Source organism: Dryobates pubescens, chromosome 9 (assembly GCF_014839835.1).
Source record: "Dryobates pubescens isolate bDryPub1 chromosome 9, bDryPub1.pri, whole genome shotgun sequence".
Classification (NCBI taxonomy): Eukaryota; Metazoa; Chordata; class Aves; order Piciformes; family Picidae; genus Dryobates; species Dryobates pubescens.
In genome coordinates this window covers 34,034,979-34,050,408 of record NC_071620.1, presented here as the reverse complement: position 1 = coordinate 34,050,408, position 15,430 = coordinate 34,034,979, and the positions used below count along the sequence as shown (strand labels likewise).

Here is a 15,430-nt window from a genome sequence, read left to right as displayed (position 1 = left end):
AACATGCCCCAAACCCCCAACCCTCTTTAAGTTTAAAATACATTGTCTATGTAAAGTCAGTCAGATTTGACTGAACCATGTTGAAACTGTGAATCTACAGCTTGTTTGTTTTGGCTCTGAAGCTTATAGGACTCTTTGACCATCTGTAGCCCTCCCTCTGGAGAGGGAGGTATAAATTCCATGTTCAGATCAGAGAACTGGTTATTTTGAAAACAATACATAGAGTAAACCCCTCATTTTGTTTTAGTTAGTAGGAAATGAGGCAATAATTTTTTCACCTCCCTTTTTTTAAGGAAAAATTTAATTAAGCCCTGGATTGTATTGTTCTGCTGGCCCCTCTGTCTGAGGATGGTTATAGTTTGGATGAAGAATAGTTTCACCAAAGCAAGAGTTCCATGCTTGGTGTTATTCCTAAGGACAAGTAAAAGCTGATATCTGCCAACTGATTTGCCATGTTGTGGAACCCATGTTTTCAACATGTGCACAATGTGTAGTGACAGCAAAACTGTATCTCATCATTTATTTACATATCTATGCATGCAGATAATTTGGTCTAGAGGACAAATATCTTGGGGTTGTGCAAAGGTTAAGAATAGCACTATTCTTGTAGTAGCAGAAGGCATTTGCCTGTCTTTGAGAGCCTTCCCATTCCAAAGCAAGGGTGGTTATCTTTTCAGAATGGAAAATAGATCAATTTGTACTCAGGTAATGGGATGCTATTAATCTTATTTGGGACAGTTTCATGGACTTTTGCAAACCCAAACAGAGTGCCGCAATGCCGCGGTTTCTATGTTAAGTGCTTCGGTTTTAGATTTGCTATCGATTAGTTCTTCCATTTAAAAATGAATATTTTTGAGTTAAGACAGAAAAAAAAGTACTTGGAGAGCATATGTATTAAATACAGCTTCTCATGACAGTCAGGTAGTGCTGAGTCATTTGAGCTGTTTTCAAGTACAATTGTTGTAATAGTGGGATTTTTCTAGGGTGTGTGGTTAGATTTTTAAAGTCAGACTGGTTTTGCTAATCAACCCATGTGTTCTGAAGATGTGTGGGACATTGTCAGGTTTATTTATAATGAAAATAAATAATTTGCAGCTTACTAACAGAATTAATTGTTCATACAGTACCATCAATGATGGATTTCTATGGAGGGAGGCAGGAAGCAAGCATGCAGGCTCAGATTCTTGTCATTTTGTTAATTTTCCACTTACTTTCTAAGCTAGGAAGGTTAAGCTTAATATTTTCTTTCCCTTGTCACCTTTTCCTCTCTTTTGGTAGGATAGAAATCTGCCTAGAGGAGGAATGAGGGAGTTAGAAGACGTTTTTCTTAACAGAGCCTGTCCTGGTGCAAGTTGAGGACAGTTTGTGGTACTTTCATCACACTGAATCCATATTTCTAAATCCTGTCCTCTAAAAAGACAAATATTGTTGGTTAGTGTTCCTGGGATCATACATTAAATGGAACCAGGAGACTTGAAAATGGTGGATTGTAGATTTGTTAACCCAGTAGTTGTCAACATGGGTCTGGAGGAGAGAATTCCCCCCTAAAGCTTTTGCTGTAACACCACTATACTTTGCCAAATATGCTTTTGCACATGTGAAGATGGGAAAACACTGAAGCAAGTGGGTGGGGGGGGGAAACCCTGATGTGCTGTAGAACAGTACATCCATGATTATTTTGCTTATAGCTAAAACTAATTTGAACAGTTCTAAAACTGTTTCTGTTAATCAAAAAAAAATTGTCAGCTCTTCATTCAAAATTCAAGTAGGTAAATACACTCAGATTTCAGGAAGCGTTCCTACTATTTCTGAACCACAGTAAGGCTAGTTCTGAAGCCAGAGTCCATTATGTCGCTGTGGACCACCTTGCAGAGGAGCTCTCAACCTGTTGTTCTTTTAAGCTTGCAGAGAATAGAGAAAGGTGAAAGCAATCTAAAGAATGTCATGTGACATATAGCTGCTAGTGTGAGGTAATGAAAAGTGCAGGTAGTAAAGGCGGGGTTTAAACTTTTGTATTTAACGTTGGATGTTCTAGGCTTGTCTGAAACCCTAAATTTGTTATGGGTCATATTAACAGTTTGATTACTCAAAGTGGATGCAGTCTGTCCATAGCTTGGGAATATTCTCATTTGCAGAAGCAAGCTACTGGTCTGCCTTAAAAAGGTCTCATAAATACTTTGCAATTAGATGGAAACCTTTTCCCAAGCTGTGTTTCAAGCCATGTTGGTCGGAAGCTGCTTCTTCCTCCAGGTGCTGCTTTAGTAACTAGAATCATGGCATACTGCGGAGTTTATTTTCAGTAGTTTATTCTGATATTTATTTAGGCTTACTCTTTATTTTCAAAGGATCTCAAGTAAGTTTAGAGGGAATTTCCAAGGTAAACCAACTTGTTAAAACTACTTATTGGGCAGCTTAAAGAATTTCTCTGCACTGGTAAAACCTCTGCTTTTCATCTTGACTAGCTTATTTCTGGGCTAATTGGAGTTTTCATACTCTGAATGCAATCCATTAGAAACACCAGTTAGAAATTATCAAGGAGTACATGCAGTCACTTTTAGTGACTTTTAAAATTAAGAAATATTGTAACAAAATTAATTTTGGTAGTTTAATTTTGGTAAATTTTAGTGAAATAGCTATTAATGAAAATGCAGGCTTTTAGAGAGTCCTCAAACAATAAATCTCCTTTGGAATAATTTCCAGCAGAGAAAATTCTTTCTGTCACCAAGGTCTAATGAAATCCTGTGAATTCCAGTGAAGTCAGGACTCAATTTTTTCCATTGGCAATTATTTCAATGTACTTTTGGAATTTTTATTTCTTCTTTTTTTTTTTTTTTTACTTTATCAAGAGATTGTTCAATTAGAGTTTAAAACCAATTAAATCTTATGATGTTCCCTCATTTTGTTTTCAATCCTGTTTGGAAGAAGGACTGCATGTACCTAATTCCCATATGTTACAATTTTACTTTTTTTTTTTCATTCATGTTTTGCCAAGAGTTTCCCCCACACACTTCTCAACAAAGTACAGTGCAAAAGTGCTCTGAACTTCATCCCATAGATTATCAAAGTGTGTTCTAAATTCTGTCAAGAATAATTTAAACATTTCTGAGGAAAAAAACCCTGTGTTCTTTGAAACGCTTCCTTGCATCTTGTCTTGCTTTGATATTCTTACTTGAAAGGGTATATAATGAAGCAATTGCAAGTATAAGTTACCAAGTTATAATGCACTTGAAAAGTTACTCAGCTGGCTGCCTTCCGTTGTCTGTCTTTGTGTTTATCATTCTGGTTTTTGAAGGCTTCCAGTTGTTCAGCGAATAGCCAGCTTGCTAATAGGTTTTGACAGTCTCTCACAATATTCTCATCGCCAAATTATGATGTTGCAGCTTGGATGGATGACACCAAACTGGGAGGAAATCAGTTGATGTAGCAAAGGCAGAGTTGCTGTCCTGAGGGCCCTAGAGAGATTGGAGGAGTGGGCTGACCGGAAAACGATGAAATTCAATAGGTACAAAAGCAAAGCTCTGAGCTCAGGCAGGAGGACTGCCAGCAAGGAGACCAGCTGGGGACTGACAGGCCAGGGAGCAGCTCTGTGGAAAGACCCTGAGGGTGTGGGGTGGGCAGGGATCTGGGCATGAGCCAGCGGCACGCTTGGCAGCAAGGGAGGCCATGGCGTCCAGGGCTGTATGAACGGGAACCTGGCCAAGAGATCAAGGGAAGGGATTATCCTTCTCTACTCAGCATGTCTGCATGCTGTGTGTCCATTTTTGGGCCCCCCAGGACAGGAGGGACATCAAAAACCTGGAGTGAGTTTAGTGAAGGGCTGCTTGAAGCTTTGATATCTCTAGTGAAAGTGGAGATTCCTAAGAAGAATACTTGCGTACATTTTATAGTCTGGTTGAATGAATCTACAAAAAACAGATGAACTATAGAAAGGGATAAAAGGGTGTTTAGTCAGAGCTCCAGTTTTTGTCTTTTTCTGTGCCATTCACTCTTCAGAAGAGATAGTTTTATCGATTCTAGGTCACATGAGAACTATAAAGTAACACAAGAAATTAATAGAAGAAAAGCAAACTGATTGCGTAACAGTATGAAAGCACCAAAAAGTCATCAATTTAGACAACTTGACATCTTCTGTGTTAGGTCCAAGGGATGTGTTAGCAATCTAAACAACCAGTGGTTTCAGCTGCTGATTATTGTGTTTTGTAGTTGCTCTTCTAATGTATTGTATTTATAGCCATATTTGTTTAGGAGATCTGTTGTGCATAAGTGGAAAATGTTTTATATTGAAGCATAAAACGATCACTTAGCTTGTTGTTTGCGTAGGAGTTTTATCTACTGTGACAAAACTTTAATTTGTAGGAGGTGTCAGTCAAGAATATGAATTATATCAGAAAATGGTGTCCTTTATACTTGAGGTGTACAGTTATAAGCTGTTGTGATTGGTTTCTTTGCAGTTTGGATTTTTCTAGTATCTAGTTCAAACACTTCAGATTTCCCAGAAATAGAGTTCATTTGTAATTAAAAATATTTTATAAAGTCATTAAGAAATTACCTCTCTTGATGACTCAGCTTTAATAAATTAATCTTGTAACAGGAATACAGGGTCTGGTGAGCACAGCTGCTGGCTGCAGAAAGATCAGAAATGTGAATCAAGATGTGGAAACATGGATGTTGTACCACGTACTCCTGCTCCTACCTTGATTTTCTAAGTCTTTGGTAATTGCATAACTACATGGTGATATTTTTTTTCCCCCAGTAATAAGGCTGAGAGGGGGAACACCTTTAAGAAAAATGACTGCATTAAGGACTAACCTCTGGGCACTGGTTTTTTAAATACTTATTTTTCATGGAGTTATAAGAGCACAAGGGCACTCTTTGATGACTGGGATTAGCTGATAGAGCTTTCCAGGTCTTGTTGGCTGATACAGGCAGCATCCACAGAGGCAGAAGCAAATGATGACTATAGCTTTTTCTCATACTGAGGTGTTTGGAGAAGTGGAGTTGTCCCCTGAAGCTTCCTGATAACCTGTCACCTAGCTGGAGGAGGTAAGGGCAATGTGGCATCTCAGCAGGCATTCATGTACTCAGGGACCACATCATGCTGGGGTGACTGGTTCCAGGGTAGAGGCATCTTTCGTGCTTCAGCACTTGCATAGCAGGTGCAGTGAGCAGCTTAGGTCAAAATGCAGGTGGCTTGTGAAGAGGAGTGAAAGTCCAAGGAGAGCAGTGATGGAGAAAATGAGATTTTGTACCAATAAGACATTCTGTGGATGAGCGCTGCCTCTGAGCTTGGCCTTCTGAGAAGACAGCTGCAAGTTTTACTGTGGCTGCAAGGGAGGGGAGCTATGGGTTGGCCATGGGGTTGCTCCTGAAGGCTGTATGTCAGCACTTGAGTTTCCAGTTTTTAAGAACTATCTTGCCTCTGTTTAGTTCTGTTCTCTTGAAAGCTGTGGCTGGTGTGGAATTGGAGTTGCCTCGTATTTAGGTTATCCTGGCAAGTCCAGTAAGCCTGCATCTAGTTGTCAATTAGAATTTTCTCTGTAGTATGGATTTTTTCTGGGCACAGCAGTGTGATTAAGAAATAGGTGTGGTTACTAATTCAGAGGTACAATTTTATGGTGAAAGGAAAAATGCATTCATATCTTAAGTGTGTGAGGTCTCAGTGATCCGTAGGAATTTGTGTGTGGACATGAACAGTGTGTGAAGGTATATGGATGATATTTTTGTCTGTGTTAGGACTCCTTTGATGCTGGTTCTATTCAGTGTAAAACTACACTTGGATTCTGGAACATGTAATTCTGAAAAGCTTTGTAAAAGAAACCACATTGCCATTTTTCTGTTGTTTCAGGTTTGGCTGTTGGTTTTCTCTAGCCATCCTTAGTATTTCTGACAACAAACAGAACCCCCACATGGAGCAGTTTGGGTTTGCTTAGCCAAGCAACTTTTATTATACCTGGCAGAGCATAAAATCGTACAGCAAGGTTCTTGATGTTAACTCTCTGTAACTGACTTTGAAGAGCACGCCTGACAACCTTTCAGCCATAGTGTTTTGAGTTTCTGTAGAGTATGTCAACACAGCAAACAGCTGTTAGCATTTAGTCTTGGCCAGGGACAGTTTCAATAGATAATGGGACATTTTAGGCAAAATGCAAAAACCCAGACTGCTATACTAAGAAACAGTTGCTTCAGTTTCCTACATTGTTGGGATAATGTCTCTTTCTGGGGCTAAAAATATCCTGAAGAACCAATATAGAGTGCAAAACTGTCAGACTATATTGTGAGAAAAGCAGGAAATGTCCATTGTCAGTGAGAGCCACTGGCTTTAATTAGTACAATTGAATAGCATTTCAAACTCGCACACAATGTTATTAATAATTGCTCATCATTTAGGACTGTAGCAGAGGAGCTGCTCCAAGGAGCATCATACCCCACAGTCTAACTGATAACAAAGATACATTGACCTAAAAATGCTTTTCTTACTACACACTGGTGTTTTATTCTAAAATGTGCTCTAAGAAAAATACTTCAGCTTATTTACTGATGTTTTCATGGACATTTGGTAGTCAGTGCAGTTTCATGGCTTCTTTTGGCAGCTATCACATCTCAGTTGCTTCTGCATCTGATCTATGACCTTGATGCAGGCAGCAGAGTGAATTAATGCTCTCTGATGTTCTTGCCTCGTTTAATAAAACATGTTCTGCATGATGATAGTAATGACCATAATGGTAAATGCTTTTAATGAATGTCTGTATTCTAAAGTATCATTAATGTAATATTTTCCCTGGAAGACTGACATGATGCTCGTTCTAGAAAACCTTATGCTCTTTCAGCATTTGTCTGTATGCATGTCATATTTTAATTGTCTGGTGTGTGAAAACCTAGACTTTTTTTAACCAGCAGTAGTTTTGGAGCTTTCCCTAATGGGCAGAACAGCCCAGACCAGCAGCTCTCCTCACTATCCCTGTCCTTTCCATCAGCAGCTCAGCTAGCAAATTCCTTTTTTAAATGTAAGCAGAGAGATCATGGTTTAGAAAGACAGAGAACTCTAAAGGGTTCCAGTTTTTATATTCCACCTGAAAAACATTTTTAAAAGCATATTCTAATAGTTGTCTGGATAGAGATAGTACTTCAACAGCTAACTCAGCCTTTTAATCTACAAGGTGTTACTCTTCACTAAACAGCACAAATCCTGTAGAGCAAACCAGGAGGGAAGGAGTTCTTTCTTCACTGCAAGAAGGACATAGAGGTGCTGGAGTGTGTCCAAAGAAGGCCAACAAAGCTGGTGAAGGGTTTAGAGCACAAGTCTTATGAAGAGCAGCTGAGGGAACTGGAGCTGTTTAGTCTAGAGAAAATGAGGCTAAGAGGAGACCTTTTTGCTTCCTGAAAGGAGATTCTAGTGAGGTGGGGGTTGGCCTCTTCTCCCAAGTAACAAGAGCTAGGATAAGAGGAAAGAGTCTCAAATTGTGCCAGGGAAGGTTTAGTTTGGATGTTGGGGGAAATTTCTTTCCAGAAAGGGTTGTTACTGCCTAGAACAGGCTGCCTAAGGAAGTGATGGAGTCACCATCCATGGAAAGATTGGAAAGATTTGTTGGCATGATGCTTAGGGACATGGTTTAGTGGTGATTTGGTAGTGCTATGTTAACAGTTGGATTTGATCATCTCAGAGGCCTTTTTGAGATTCAAAGATTCTGTGATTCTGATGATATTCAGTCTTATTTTGCTGTAGGAGGAAAGAGGAACTGTGAGAGCCAGCAGAGATATGTATAAGCAAACCTGATTGTCAGTTTGTGTCTGTACAAGGTATACAGGCTGGCCCTTGTTGCTGGGTGGCATTAGTAATTCATGACAGTTAGCTCTGCTTTTTTAGTGTCAGTATCATCATCTTCTGGCACATTCTTTGCTACTGTATACAGAGAAAGACCATGTATACTGATGCTCATGACTCTGGATATGTACCAGGTATAAATGTAGGATGCTCTTCAAAGGGTTTTTTCAGTCTGTCTGAAGGCTGACAAAAGGAGAATCTCCCCTGTTGTGCACACACACACGTGTTTGTGTTTTCCTGCACAAGCATGCACAAACATGTATCATTACTCTTGTGTTATGGTGGAAGTGTGCTGCAGCACTCAAATCCAAAGTGCTACTTTTGTCTGTATTTAGGTATGTATGATAGCAGGGACATCATTATATGATAGATTTGGGGGGGGGTGTGTGTGCAGAATTCTGAAATCCTGGTTATTGATGGATAGTGCTTTCAGTTGTTCCTGTTTACACAGTTGAAGAAATCTGCACCTTGCCTCAAGATAGTTATGATATCACTTTAATGTGAAGGTTGTGCTGCTATAGTATTGCTCCCCTCTAAGTTTTAAAGTAGAGCTGCAAAGCATGGAAGCCTTCTTTGATAACAGCCTGTGTTAACAGTCTGCCACAACAGTCTGGCAGAATTGAACTGGTTTAGTAGCTTTTAAAATCTGAGAGTCAGTGGGGATGTATGTGCAATATTTCATTTGTTTGTTTGTTTTATGCTCAGCTGAGCTAGATGCTGAACATGCCCAGAAGGTTTTGGATATGGAGCACACCCAGCAGATGAAGCTAAAGGAGCGCCAGAAGTTTTTTGAAGAAGCCTTCCAGCAGGACATGGAGCAATACCTTTCTACAGGATACCTGCAGATAGCAGAGAGGAGAGGCAAGTTTTAAAACCCCTTTTATGTCATCCACAAACTCCTAACTTGGAGAACATTATTGAGGGATATGAGTCAGCAGTGGTTTTAATGCTTACAGATGAAGCATTGCAGTGTTAAAATTCTTCCTTGGTGGAACTGAAGCTTCAGATAAGCTCTTTAAGCAAACTCTGGGTTCCAGGGGACTAGACACCTTAGAAAGTCAGACTCCCAAACACTGAAGTACATCTGGAGTAGCATTTTTCTCTGCAGCTGAACAGTGTATCCATTGGATGTGGCTTCTTCTGTCCACTGGAATTCCAAAGCCTGGGATTGTCACCATGCAGGAGACACCTCCAAAAAATATAAAAACTGCAGGTGAAAGCTCACTGTTGTATTTCAAAGCAGTTCCTAGATGGTAGCTATTCCTGTTGTCTATCTAACATAGGGAATATGTGACTGGGGCGTTGGAGATCAGATTAAGCTTTCTCCTTATGATGAGATGACTCAAGTCTGACATCTCTTGACTAGTTAAAACACAAATACTATGAACTACAGACACTAGATCCACATCCAGAAGTGGGTACCAGTGGCACCCATCTGTTAAGCCAAAATACAGGGCTGATATTACAGGACTGGAAAGCAAGCAAGTGGGAGATTACATCACTTACGTGGCAGGCAAGTGCAGAGGTTCTACCCCTGCTCCAGGACCACTTCTGTTACCATGGGTAGGGAGTACAATCCAGGATTTCCATTTGTCTGCATGAGAGCTGTAAATGCTCATCTGCAAGATGCTCTAGGTTGTTGTTTGCTAGGGTAGTCTACTGAGGAGAAGAATATGTAAGTTCAGATTCCTTTGGTCTAGAAAGGAATTGATTTTATCTCCTGACGCTGTAGATGACATAGTCCATTTAAGCTAAAAGTGGGCATTGTCCTGGCTCTGTTAGAGGGTTTGGGTACTGAACTTGCTGAACTTCATCTTTGCAGTATAATGCAGAACCCAAGTATAGGCATATTAAAGTAACTGTATATCAAGAACTGTTTTAATGAAAGATTTGATCCTGCAGTGCATGTAAAACCACAGAGCTATAGATATTTGGGGAAAACCAAACCAAAACAACACCCCCCCCAACAAACTATAGGATTTCATCACTGTTGACATATGAAGGTTTTTAATAGTTAAGTTTAGATAAATAATTAAACTGTTCATGGTAATATTTGATCTTCTACTTGCAGCATGGATTTAAATCCAAACTTGGTTGTTCTGAGTTTGCATGTTTTATTGTTCAGGGAAGAAGACGCTCATCCAAATATTCATCCAAATACTTAATTCCCTTGCCAGTTGTCAGTATTATATTGGACAATAATAAGTAACTTGTAAAAGCCCAATGCTGAGAGATGATACAGAGCATCAGCTAGGATTTACATATGACTGTCATTTAGAACGGTTGCTTTCTGTTAACATTAATCCTTAGTTCTGAGTTCTCATGTCCCCTTGTGTATTGACATGTAGGGATTGGGTCTTTCAATGCATTTGTTTTCTTTAGAAAGACTTCTAGTTGAGAGAACTGGAACAGAGTGTTACAAAATGGAAAGTTTCAATCTTTGCCCCTGAGGCCCATCCTAGCATGTTTCTGACAGTGCTACTGCTATCAATATTGTTGCTAAAAATGTTTTGCTTTACAAAACCAGTAATGGACATTAGTTTCACAACAAAGATTGCACAGAGTACTCTGGGATGAGCGTTGAGATTGCTGCTGAGCAGCTCCTGTGGGTGTGCTCCTTCAAGACTTGTGTTTGGTACAAATGCATAGAACTATAGCAGCAAATGAAGCCTTTATAGGCAGCAACATCATGTCCTTGACTGTCAGATTGCTCATTGCACTGTTTTTACTACAGAACCGATTGGAAGTATGTCTTCCATGGAGGTAAACGTGGACATGCTGGAACAGATGGACCTGATGGACATGTCTGACCAAGAAGCGCTTGATGTCTTTTTAAACTCAGGAGGCGAAGACAATAATATGCTTTCTCCCATGCTGGGTATGGTATTAGTAATTACAATGTGCTTACAGACAAGTGATAAATCACTGGAATTGCTCTAATTGTAATGGCTGACGTTATCTCGTAAAGCACTACACTGCACACAGAGTGAATGTTCTCATTAGTGGTTTTCAAAACACTAACATTCAGTTGCAGTACAGGAGAGCTTGCTGCAAAACTGCCTGATGTATTTGGGCTCTCTCTTTTTCCATCTAGTTACCACATATCCATGTTCCATTAGTCACAGGACTGCTTTTAAGGTGTATTTTTTTCTAGATGGAGTGACTAGAGGACATTTTAACAAACAACGGAAAGTTTGTGGCCGTGGGGGTTGTATTTTTAAGCTTGCTTTCTTATTTGTCCAGAAGCTTTGTGTTTTGAACTAAATTTGGACCAGTTGTATAGTGCAAGATCTTCAGTGAAAGATACTTGGAGACACAGTTCAACAAACCATCCATAGAGATGAAACATTCTGGAAGCTTCTAAATAGTGATTGTGTTGCTGCAGCTCTTTCATGTAGCTTTCTTACTGCTAGTAATGTTAGTTAAATTGGATTAAATTAATCTTAATCCAAAATTCTGTTTATGTATTCTGATGAGCAAAACCAGATTTATGTTTTGGCAAGTTGCAGCATGATGAGGGATCTGATTAGAACAGGAAATTGGTCATACTGGATACTTTATCCTCTAGGGGCATGTGCTTTCTTAATTAAAAACTTAAGTTAGTACTAAAATGCCTTTTCTCACAAGAGCCAAAGTCACTTTTCTTGGAGGAGAGGATGAAGCTTCTATAAATGTTCTCAGATGTCTTGTGGAAATACAGATTGAAGTATGTTTTAAAGCACTTACAGTGAAGAAAGAGTGTAAAAATTTGTAATTACTAAATCCTACCCTGTGTTTTGGGATACACAAAGGAAAAGGTTAATATCCTGGGGTAATTTTCTTCCTATGTGAAGGTGATTATTACCTGCTGTGAATGTGGAAAGTAGTAGTATACACTTCATGTTTTACTGCAAAAACTAAATTCAGGTGACTGGGTTTGGACAGGCATCCAATTCATGCATTATTAACTCTGATCATTGTCTGAGCATGCAAATTACAGATACGAGGGCTGCGTTCCCCTCACTGGCATATATTGGGCCAAGAAGTTTCATATCCTAACAACAAAGTGTGTAACTGGATTATCTAAGGAACTCTAGAAACTACTAAGTCTGGTTTTCTTTCCTAAATAGGTGTAAACCTGTTAGTGTCTGAAAAAAATTCACTTTTGTGCTGTAATCCAAGTATTACAGCATGTATGTATAGTGTAGATGTATTTCTTATGTAACAATAACACACCAGTGCTCCAATACTCTAGCACTGCAACCTTAATGCAGAGGTTGGAGAGGCTGGCAGTGAGACTTGAACTCCTCTAGAGTTCCTGCTTCTACAGTCTTGTGAATCTGGCTGTTGTGGTTCCAAGTGATTGATTTCCCCCTGGATCATAAGGGATTTTTGTGTTGGCTTTAAGGCCCTGGCACCCTTGTATCAAGCCAAATAGACAGTAGCCTTCATTGTCAGAAAAATTAGATGGTCTTAGTTTTGCTGCCAGTGGAGAGCTGGCTTGGCCAGGGCAAGATTGGTTTCACAATTCTACTGAACATCACAGAATGCAAGTAAATTATTTTAGTAATTGGTAAGAAGGAAAATCAGCTCAGGACATTAAAATGTTTTCAAATTTGTCTTCCTATAAATGCTGCCAGCTTATGGGCATTCGTTCTACCACATTTCATGATACTAGAGAAGGTGAACCAAAAACTTGCTTCTGCCACTCCAGAAAACTCCTCTGTGTGTTGTACAAATGAGCCTAATGCATGCCAGTGTGCACAACATAAAGATCGGTGTCTTTAGAAACATCTTTGAATCACTTGTGGTCAGTATAAATTCATGTCTGCCCAAGGAAGCACTTCAGCAGACCCTGCTAGACGTCCTGAGCTAACACAGCTGGTTCGAGTGATGGGGTGGTTTCAGTCCAGGCACATTGGTGGCTGTCAGGAGTTCTCTCCTACAACATTCATGTTTATCAACTTGTGTTGAAGCTGGAGGCCTGCTGAGGGCATGATTTTCCCCGGGAGTTCCTGGGTCCCAGAGAGGCTAGAACCATGTCACATACAGCGCTTAATTGCTGTTTGCCATAATTGTTTCATTTAGGTCCAGAATTTAAGGTTGCAGCTAATGAAGGCAAGAAATATGCCTGAGCAACAGCTACTGTACCTTGTAGTGTCTAGTAGAACAAGCTGCTGTTGCCTTCATTTTCTAGTTACATAGTAACTTCAATGCGTGACAAGACAGGGGAGAGCAGTCATAGAGCAGTGTGGTGGGAATTGCTCGGCTAAGAGCTTCAGCAGGGGTAAGGTGTAGCAATCAGCTCATTTCCATTCCACCCTTTGGAAACCTTTTTATATAAAATCCCACAGGACTTCAAAGAGTATTTGCTCACTAAGGTTACTCAGTGCTGAAACTGAGTACCCTGACTGTGGAGAAACCCTTCTCAGGTGTCATAGGGAAGGGGGGAAAAAGGCTTCATTTGGCAGATCAGAGAGCGTTTAGATACTTAACCTATTTTAACTTTTTTACTGTCAGAAAGTGTCCAGGAAATAAGTTTGAGATCTGAACTTCCAGACCATGAGCAAACACCACTGCACTGAACCTGCTTAAAAGAAGTCCTTTTGCACAGGGTATGGAGGAAATGGTAGTTTTTAAAGCCCATTGCTGTGCACTTGAGCTCTGATACAACTTGACCAGAGGAATTCTTTCGCGCTGTGAGCAAGAATTTATTACGCTTTCCCCATCTGGATTTTCAGTCGTAACTGGAGATAACCATCATTATCTATCTCATTATTTTATTAGATTCTTTTTTTAACTTCACCCTTCACTTCATTCTGACAGAGAGTTTGTCTGGAGGGTTCCCCTCTTGGTGACAATTCTCAGCACATACTGAAGTCTGAAAAGACTTTAGCAAAGTCAGAGTTAGGAGGATTAAGTGTAACAGGCTTGGCTAACAGGCAAGCTGGACATCAGCTACATCTCTTAACAGTTAGGACTTATCACTCCTGCAACCTTACCTTATTTGATCTCCAGTGTTAGCTGAGATGGTATGTTAGAGACATACACACCATCAGAATCAGATTAAAACCAGCCCATGGCCTCCAAAAAGCCAAAAGCAGCTTTTCTGTCGTGGGAGTGTTTTTCAATACTGTTTTGCAGAAGCCGCCAAAGAGCCTGAATGCAGCTCATTAACTTGTGTTGAGCTCAGCTAATACTCTGACTTCTGAATTAATTAGCTGAGCCACAGCTTGATTGTTGTTGTTTTTCCAACCACAAGGGCCCGACTCCAACACCTACGTGAATGAGATAAGTCTTCAGGTTCCAAGCCAGTCTGAATTACGACAGAAACTGTCTTCGTTGTCATCAACCTGTACCGATTCTGCCAGCCAAGACGCAAGTGAAGGAGAGTCTCCAGTTATTCAGTCTGATGAAGAGGAAGTTCAAGTGGACACTGCCCTTGCTGCTGTAACTGAAAGAAAGGGCGCTTCAGATGTTAGCGATGAAAGTGACTCTCAAACTATTTGAATCTTAAACCCATATCCTTTAAGAATGACTTCTGAATGAATGAACAAGTGAATGAAGAGCTTGCCTGTGTAACAATTTCCTAACCAAGCAGAACAGCCAGATCTTTCTACTTAGTAATACTGCCTTTTTACCAAATTGCCAGTCTTGTGGAGGTTGGTTTTTTTAAACAAAACAAAAACGCCTAAAGCACACACTTTACCAGTAGTCTTGGGGCTCAGGGGAGCAGTAAAACTGCTGTATATACTATGTATAAGAGAATTAAAGGGGAAAGATAGAAGTTACTTTGACCACTAACCTTTAAATGGCTGAAATACTTAGACTGGATGTGTAATACTGAACCCAAATTGTTTCTTGCATGTTTTCAGCTGCCGCAACCCGAAGATTTAGGATCCAAACCAAAATGAAGTTGTTTTCTACTCTTTACTACCTACTGTCTGCCTACTGCCTTTGTCTACTAATGCAGCAGTGTCTACTCTCACACTTCTTACCCAGGACCAACTTAGTTATCATAGGTGTTAAGGAAAAAAACCAACAAACTGATAGGGAGGAGAGATGCATATCGAAATGTTACACTCCTCATGGAGAAGATATCTTAGCATTGTATAAACTTACTCCTCTTTCAAGATAAAATAAAGTATTTCTATCCCAACCATGTCTTTTACTTGATTACCCAAATATTTCATCTATCACAGTGAAGAGAGGAGACTAATTCAGCAATCAGAAAAAGAATGGTTATTTATACTGAGCACCAGTGTAATTTACTGTTCCATGACAGTATCTGTTGAGTACACTGATGCAAGCCAGCGCTGTAAGGGAAATAAACCTGGACAAATTATAAATTAAGGGCATACATTCTATAAACCTTAGGACCCAGACTCCTCATCCTCTTACTGCCTTTTTTTGCTACAGTCACCATTTTCCCTCTAAAATTGCAGTCTGAACTTGTCTAACAGCTGTTTCTTGTCAAGTCTCACGCTCTATTTGCAGGGATCTGCTCTCCATTGAGAAGGCTCCTGGCTCCTGCTCTTCATGCAGAGGGAAGGAATGTAATCAGAAACAGCGTAAGTAAAAGGATGAGTTGTGATGTAGATCCCTTCCAAAGACCTGCCCTAGCAAAGC

At 39.9% G+C, this 15,430-nt stretch overlaps 1 protein-coding gene across 1 annotated transcript in view; it reads left to right on the top strand.

Moving 5' to 3' along the window:
• The window catches only part of DTNBP1 (dystrobrevin binding protein 1), a 68,209-nt gene extending 53,046 nt beyond the window's left edge, over window positions 1-15,163 (top strand). Inside the window, exons 8-10 of the mRNA XM_009898099.2 lie at window positions 8,528-8,683; window positions 10,557-10,700; window positions 14,064-15,163. Of these exons, the coding sequence (XP_009896401.1) occupies window positions 8,528-8,683; window positions 10,557-10,700; window positions 14,064-14,311 (548 nt within the window). The 3' untranslated portion in view covers window positions 14,312-15,163. The remainder of the gene's footprint in view (window positions 1-8,527; window positions 8,684-10,556; window positions 10,701-14,063) is intronic.
• The last annotated feature ends 267 nt before the right edge of the window (window positions 15,164-15,430 follow it).